The sequence below is a fragment of the Triticum aestivum genome, chromosome 4A (assembly GCF_018294505.1).
Source record: "Triticum aestivum cultivar Chinese Spring chromosome 4A, IWGSC CS RefSeq v2.1, whole genome shotgun sequence".
In the NCBI taxonomy this organism is placed as follows: Eukaryota; Viridiplantae; Streptophyta; class Magnoliopsida; order Poales; family Poaceae; genus Triticum; species Triticum aestivum.
This window is the reverse complement of record NC_057803.1, coordinates 24,630,514-24,638,661: the sequence shown is the minus strand read 5'-3', so window position 1 is coordinate 24,638,661 and position 8,148 is coordinate 24,630,514. Positions and strand designations below refer to the sequence as shown.

Sequence of the window (8,148 nt, the reverse complement as noted above, 5' to 3'; positions counted from 1 at the left end):
ATTGTCACAACGATCAATGGGATCAAGGACAAGTTTCTAGTGAGGTTCCACCAGAAGAGAGAGGGTGGAAAATGTGCTAGATGGGAGATTGCACCAACCTATGCAGAGAGGTTGGAGATGAACAAGAAGTATGCAAGGGATTGCAAAGCACTGATAGCTGGCCAAGGACTTTTCCAAGTCACTAGTGGAGACAAGACCTATGGTGTTGACACAAACCTACAGACATGTGGGTGCAAGAAATGGGACATCACTGGAGTTCCTTGCAACCATGCTTGTTCTGCCATCTATACGTCTAAACAGCTGCCAGAGGATCATATCAATGTGTTTTTCAAGAAATCTATGTACTTGGAGGCATATAAGCCAGTAATTTACCCTGTTCCTGGTCCAGATAGCTGGGTGAAAACTCCAACACCTAACATTGAACCACCACAATTCAAAGATGACAAGAAGGGGCCAGCAGAAGAGAAAAGGAAAAAAGGAAAGTTTGAGCCACCTCAAGCAAAGCAGACATCTAGGATGGCTACTATAACATGTGGCAACTGCAAGCTACAAGGACACAAGTACACAAGTTGTCCAAAGCCATTGAGGCCTGATCTGCAAATCAGGAGGAACAAGCACATGGTATTTTCATTTTGAAATTAGTTGAGTGTTCATTTCTATTGACTGATCATTATAAAGTTGTTTAATTTTTTAATTACAGGAAAACAGGACTGTACCTGAATGGCACCATGGTGCAGCTTCATCAGCTACTGGAAGTGCTAGGGGTGCACCATCATCATCTACTACAAACTCCTCTCCTGCTGCTGCAAGAGGTGCAAATACTACTAGTGCTGCTGGAAGGGGTGCAGCCTCATCTCCTGCTGCTGGAAGGGGTGCTAGTTCATCTGCTGCTGCTGGAAGAGGAGCAAAGTATGCTACTACTCCTGGAAGGGGTGCTAGTTCTTCTCCTACTGCTGGGAGAGGTGCAAGATCTTCCACTGCTGCTGGAAGGGGTGCAAAAAGGTTCAAGCCTCCAAGAAGTTCTGCAGAAGCTTCTACTAGCCAGCCTGCAGGCAGTAGGCCAAAGAGGACAAAGTACATGAGCAAGAGGATGGAGGGGTACTTTTATGCCAGTGGGAACTATTAAATGCTCAAATTTGAAGTCTGTGTGCAAGTGCATGTGTGCTAAATCAGGCATTACATCACTTTATTTATGACATTATGAACCTATGTATGGCACTCAGAACCTAAGTTTGTTAAACCTATGTATGGCACTTTGAAGTTATCTATGTTTATCTCCTGTTGTTCAAATTATGTGCAAACATTTAGAATATATGTTCTGTGCAAATATTATGGCAAAACAACCACAAACATTTAGAATATATATTCTGTGCAAATATTATGGCAAAACAACCACAAACATTTAGAATATATGTTTTGTGCAAATATTATGGCAAAACAACTACAAACATTTCATTTCATACAAACAAAATACATTAATAAGTAGGACATTGATCCAAAGATGCATTGATCCAAAGATACATTGATAATAAGTAGGACATTAATTAGTTCTTGGGAGTACACAACACAAGTCTTGGACATAAAGATACATAAAGCATTACAACTTTGGAAGTGCATAAGAGCACATTCATATCAACTGCAGTGCTACCCTAAACCACACCACAATACATAATTAAAAATCATCACATATGTCCTTCAACTTCTTGATCTTGTCCTTGTACCCATGTTTCTGTTTGAGCAGATCTGCAATCATGTACTCCAGTTTTTTCTTCTCTTGTTTCAGTTGGTCCCTCTCTGTCACAACTTGGTCTCTCTCTACCACTAGCTGGTCCCTCTCTTTCTCTGCCTTTGCCCTAAGTACCTGATGAAGATTGGTACAACCATGGTCTGCCAGCTTCTTCTTCTCCATCTCCTCTTTGAGATCACTTAGAGCCAACCTAGCATTGCCCAACTCTGTGATAGCATCCTCCTTGTCAGCAACCATTTTAGCAAAGTCCAGTTTGAAAAACCTCAGATCTTCCTCCATCTTCCTCTTTTCTCCAACTAGTTTGAAATTTCTTTCACCAAGCTCAACATTTTGTTTCAGCCTGTCATCGATTTCTTTGTTATACATGCTCCACAATTCAGTGAGGGTGAACTGCATAGCCACTGACCACTCTGGGTCTATCCACTCGAGATAGTTGCACTTTAGTTCTGCCTACAATTAAATAAATATGTTCTCAATAAGAAATTATATGAAATGTGCACAAATTATATAATACTGTATGAAATTGTAGTTTAGTTCTTTCCACCCAAATGTGCACAATCTGTAGTTTTTGTTCTATCCACTGAAATTTAGTTTAATTCTATCCACTGAATTTTAGTTTAGTTCTATCCACTGAATTATATTATATGCATCAATTGGTGCCTAAATCAAATATTACATCATTAATTAATAGATATATTCTCAAAATTGTATGCACAAATTCTGGGCAGAAACAATTATAACAACATATACAATTTTTTTTCCATCTATAAGATTGTATATGCATAGATTATATGCATAGATTATGGGCAACAACTATTACATCTTCATGGGCTACATTATATCCATCTATAAGATTGTATATGCATAGATTATATAGATTATGGGCAGAAACAACTATTACATCAACTGAAGCAACATCTATCCAGGAACAAATCTTTGATACACAAAATTGGAGTACTGACAAGTGAATGGAGCATAAACTAACTAAGCTAATCTACTTACACTACTAACCGACATACCTTCTCCTGAGCACACACAAGAAAACGTCTGCCTGTGTCCACAGATTCAAATGCAACAAGCTTGACGCACGGTTCTTGATGCAGACAACGAGACGACAGATCGTGAGCAATGCCACTCCATTCATAGCAAGAGATAGTCCTAGGAAGCTAACCAGCACACAAATTGCACAAATCAGCGACCTGGTTAAAAATCCCCAAATGATGAACCCTAACCCTAGCAGGATGAACCCTAATCCGTGGGGGAGGCGAGAGGCGAACACGCATACCTGGCTAGTGACTTCTTCGCCGTCCGAAGAAGAGCTCGAGGACTGGTCGCTCCAAGAAACCATGGCGGAGCGGCGAAAGGCGGCGAGTCGACAGTGACGGCGCCGACAGTGGCCGGAGTCGAGAGAGAGGAGAGCGAGAGTGATGAACTGGCTGGTCTGGTTCGAACACCGACCGGTGCGGGCCACTTAGACGGGCGCACCGAAACGGCCGTCTCTCGCCGTCTAACGGCGTCCATCAACACGCGCCACGTCAGCCCGACAGGCGGGACCCACCTGTCGGATTCGCTGTTTTCTGGGCTAAAACGCTGCGTCAGTGCTCCGCGTTACAGATTAGCCCCATTGTTGGTGGTTTTTTGTGAACTGCCTCAAATGTGGTACCGATCTGTTACCCTAGCCCATAATGTGGTGGTTTTGAGTAAATAACTCGCATTTTGATATCATCCTGAATAAGATTCACCAAGGCTCTTGACGCCATCTCAACATTCTCAGTGACCCTTCTGTTCCGTTCCTTTCAAAGATGCCAAGCAATGTATGCCGACAGGGATGTTTCCTCTGTGGCCTTGGATTGCGCACCGCGATGCATATAGAGCCTATTCCACCAATCTGAAACTGAGTTTGCAGAGTGCACCACGTTGTAAATCCTATCACTTGTACCCTGGAATAGGTAGCAGACCTCTCTCGCATAGCTGCATCGCAGCGTGATATGTTCCGCGGTTTCGGGTTCCTGATCACACAGCCGACAGCAGGCATTGTGTGGCCATCCTCTAGCCTGCAGCCTGTCCGCAGTCCAATTTCTATTCTGCAGCAATAGCCAGATGTAGAACCGTACCTTTCCCTCAAGCTTTGCTCTCGACACGTGTGCAATCCCGGGCTGCTCAATCCATGCAGCGAACTGGATCTCATAAGCTAGCAGAGCAGGCCGAGTATCTTCCATTTGCAGTGACATTTTCGATGGCATTTATTCTTAGCATACAGCAAAACTAACATGAGGGGCTCGTATGTTACATCCAAGCAACCGTCCGATAGAGCTGTTAGATGGGTGTAGTTGGAGCAGAAGTCACTTCTATCCACCATTTTAACATAGCTTAAAAATTGCAAACAATGTACTATACGCTAAAAAATTGTGCAACCGCAAAAACTATATGCTAATTAAGAGTTACAACCCTAGCCAACGCCCCATGCTTTGCCAAAAACTGTGTTTCTTTGAATAACATTTAGTTTACATTGCAAGAATTGAAAACAAACAATGTTGCAAAAATAATTAGGATACATTATGCAGCATGTCTATGCACATTTTGGCGGAGGGTGTATATGTCAAGTAGTACTGCTAAAATTGCTCTCAGACAGCATAAATGATCTATTACAGTATCTTACAGGTCACTGCCATTTCTACACACAACAACAACATGTGGGAAGCACAGTGCAACATGACAATGGATGGTTCAGTTTCATAATCTTATAAACGACGCTTGTTTGCCAATTATCTCATTCTTCAGAATCTTCATTATACTGTTGCCACAGTCTTCTCGGAAGGAAGGATTCCAATAATGCGTGCGATCTCTATCTTTTTTCTGATATAATCCTCATAGGACTTGGGCATATTAACCTGAAAAGGAGAAGAATTTCACTAGGGAAATCATCTTTCAAAAGCATGAATAACGCAGAGGTGAATTCACAAATTACAGTACCAGCTTTTTAACTCCGTCTGCAATCAACTCCTTAGCTTTATCCTCTTTAACCTGAAGGCAAGCAGACCATACATCAGAAGGAAATATTTCAATGAATTACACCTGCATGTCACATACAAAAGACGCTACTTACTGCAGGGCGAATGGCTGCCGTGCAGGTATGGAACTGAAGCCAGGAAGATGAAAAGAGATAAGCATATATGCACAGAAAAGAATATTAAGTTACAAGTGCAAATTATCTATTAATAAAAACAGCTAACGTACGTCCTCTTCCATCAACGTCATGGTGTACTCATGGTCCAGCGCAGTTTGCATTAAACCTTGTCGTACCGGAAACTTGTTCATCTTACAAACGTCCTCCATAGCCTTTCTGAAACTCTGTTGAACATTATTCAAGGGAAAAGTCATGCATTGCTAAGCATATACAGTGTATTCGAAAACCATGAACCATCATTGAGTAGTTGCTTAGTTGCGCATAACACACTAACTGTTCCCTTTGTGACCCGCCGCCAAATCTCAAAGTATAAACGATCATACTCCTTAAACCAAGTATGATAATAGCAAATGCGCTCTTTATACTCCTAAATCAAGTGAATGCAACTTTCAGATACAATATAGGCCATTGTAAGCTACATTAAATTCATGTGTGTGAGAGATCCTACATCAAAGCCATTGTAAGCTAAAGTAGGAGTGATCTTGGGAAAGCTAGTAGCAGCAATCTTAATTGCTTGAAATGCTCCTCGGGAAGATATTTTACCCCACTGAACAACAACAAGTTACGAGGGTGTTAAAAGATATACAAATAATTAGCAGTGTCATTCCAAGAATTTTGTAAGGCCATACTTACTTTGACGGATGAGCGGCAAGTATCGACGTAATCTTCCATCCACTGTTGCCGGAGAAAAAGGAAGTTGTAAGTCCAAAGAAATTTGAAAGCATTGAACAAAATTAGACAATTTCCTTAACATGATCTCTGATGCATACCTTCAGTCGCTTGGATAATTCCTTGCAGTACTTGAGATACTCCCGTTCAATATCATAGCTATGAAGGTAGCTATGGTAGTCACTCCACATGTTGTACTCGGTACCACCCTACATTGAAAAGGACAGAGAGAGAAAATCGATTGCTTAGCAATTTTTAGAACGACAGGCAATACATAACCTAAGCAAGATTTGATTGAACTAAAGGCTTGCAGCTGCAAAGAAAAAACAAAGTTTAACCATATATGATAAAAAAGAATGAATAAGTGGCTAGTATTTATTAGAAAATACAATTCAGTTGCTTAGAAAAACAAAAAAAGAAATCATTAGGCACAGTCAAAGAGTCGATCAGTGAGCCGTTTGATAAAAAAACGAAGGTAATGAGCACTAAGGAACAAGGTGAAAGATTTTATCTGTTGGCACTATATTTAGTCCTGCTACATTTTTCGGCTTCTTTCCAAACAAGAATGGTAGTTTTGGAGACTGCATAATGTGTGTGATTGCCAGACAGTTGTGTCAGTACAATTGACCACAATTATAAATTGAAGATCACTCACATAATTTTTTAGGACTAGGCGTTGATAGTCACTCAGGGAAGCACATTCGCAGTAAGCAGGGTAGAAAAACCAATCGAGTGTTCCATCTTCTTCAAAGCTGATGAAAAATCCCTTCTCCTCAAGAAACTCCATACTACAATCATCCTCAGTTTTATCCATAAGGTTATCATCCTCTTCCGATGTAGCGTCGTCTTCCTCAAGGAATAGAAGTTGCTTCTCTGTCAATGTAGCTAAATATTCCCTTTCTTCCTTACCGTCCTCTTCTTCCTCAGGAAGGTTATCACCATACGGCTCTTCCTTGGGCTGTGACAACTACAGACAATGAGATGACACATAGAAGATCAAATTAAATGCAAACACGAGGTTAAATAATCCAGCAAATGCAGGCATTGGGCAAGTAAATTCTGCCAATATAATGCATGGCATGTGAAGATGGAACTGTGGACTGAACCTTGTATTGTAATATCTGAAGCGGCACAGTGCATGGTCGACGTATTGCTGAACGAGATCCTCTTCTGTCAGCCCAGCTCTAAGATCAACCCACGGAGGCCCGGGAGCCAGCTGGTCAAAGTAAGCAAGGAACTCCTCATCGCTGATGTCCTCTCCCACGCCCGATCGATTCAGCTCTTGGATCAAAAGTTTCGCTTCATGTATATCTTGTATGTGCAACTCTGCTTTCTTGACAAACTACACACTCGTCGGGGTCAGATTCGGGGATGTCCTCTGCTGCAGGGTGCTCATGCTCGTGCGGCATCTCTCCGCTCGAGCCCGTGCCCGCGGCCGCCTTTTCGGGACGCACACCGACGGCGCCCTCGCCTCGTGCTCGAGCACCCCGGCCCCTTTACGCGATGCGGCGGCGGCAACCGTCGAAACCCTAACCTAATCGGCCATGGCCGGGAGAGTCCCGTCTCTGCGGTCCAGCCACTGTAAAGTATGGAGCACCTTCCAAACTGAAAACGTGTCTTAAAAACAGATATAAAAGAAGGACGTGGATAACTGCTACACGTGTGGGCATTAAGAAATCTGCCCATACGTTCTGTGTGATGTCTAAGAGGACCAGCCCACATGTCTGTGTGTGGGCAAAACAATTAGCGCCCACACGCCTTTTTTTTCCCTCCCGGTCCCTCTTACACGCGTGCGTGTGGACGAAATAGATAACGCCCACACGCCCGATACATCAGGCCTCATACCTCATGGTCCCGCACGCCCCACGTGACACTTCACCGCGCGCCCCGTAGTTGCCATGGGCCGGACCCTCGTTCATGTTCGTTTAAGTGCAGTTGCCATGTCGGACAACTACAGTTGTCATGTTTGCTCAACTGCAGTTGCCATTTCAGGTCAAAGTTCCAGATTGTCATTTTTTGGACAACTACAGCTGTTGCCATGTGTGGTCCGGTCTACTGCAGTTGTCATGATTTCAAAACTTTAGGAGTTGTCACCTACTAACACTAGGCAGTTGCCATGTAGCGCTACAAAAAAAGGCATGGCAAATAACATGTTCGGGTAAAAAGAGAGAGTTGCCATGTGCTCACAAGCACGCTAGGGCAATTGCCGTTTAAAAAGAAAGAGTTGTCATCTGCTTACGTGCATGCTAGGGCAGTTTGCCATGTACCATGCAAAACATATGGCAACTGACATGTTCGGTAAAAAAAGAGAAAGTTGTTGTCTGCTTGCAATCATACTAGGTCAGTTGTCATGTACACTGCAAACCGCATGGTAACTGACAGTTTGGGTGTGGGAGAGGAGGCGGGTGTGTGGGCGAGATGGCAAACGCCCACACACTAGCCCTTGTGCGTGACTGAAAAACTGGTGTGTGGGCGAACTGCTAAATGCCCACACACCGGCCCTTCCGTGTGGTAAAATGAATGTGTGAGCGACCTCTCTCACATA

The 8,148-nt window shown here is 43.0% G+C and overlaps 1 protein-coding gene across 2 annotated transcripts; it reads right to left on the bottom strand.

Annotated features, from left to right (window-relative positions):
• Positions 1 to 4,281: 4,281 nt before the first annotated feature.
• On the bottom strand, positions 4,282 to 7,183 carry LOC123081618 (uncharacterized). Of its 2 annotated transcripts, XM_044504166.1 has the most exons (10): positions 6,710 to 7,183; positions 6,259 to 6,570; positions 5,705 to 5,812; positions 5,568 to 5,609; positions 5,383 to 5,481; positions 5,209 to 5,301; positions 4,985 to 5,098; positions 4,854 to 4,886; positions 4,721 to 4,771; positions 4,282 to 4,638 (listed from the first exon to the last, which is right to left on the bottom strand). In XM_044504166.1, the coding sequence occupies exons 2-10, from the start codon at positions 6,415 to 6,417 to the stop codon at positions 4,537 to 4,539; spliced, it is 801 nt and encodes a 266-aa protein (XP_044360101.1). In that variant the 5' UTR covers positions 6,418 to 6,570; positions 6,710 to 7,183; the 3' UTR covers positions 4,282 to 4,536. The 2 variants fall into 2 exon arrangements, with proteins under 2 accessions (XP_044360101.1, XP_044360102.1); XM_044504167.1 differs by lacking the exons at positions 5,209 to 5,301; positions 5,383 to 5,481.
• Positions 7,184 to 8,148: the final 965 nt, after the last annotated feature.

Excerpts from the sequence above, each read along its gene's own strand:
- LOC123081618 (XM_044504166.1), bottom strand. The coding sequence starts at position 6,417 with ATGGATAAAACTGAGGATGATTGTAGTATGGAGTTTCTTGAGGAGAAG. Across the intron at positions 5,610-5,704 it reads AATTATCCAAGCGACTGAAG|TGGATGGAAGATTACGTCGA; the intron begins GTATGCATCAGA and ends CTCCGGCAACAG. Across the intron at positions 5,099-5,208 it reads GGCGGGTCACAAAGGGAACA|AGTTTCAGAAAGGCTATGGA; the intron begins GTTAGTGTGTTA and ends AATGTTCAACAG.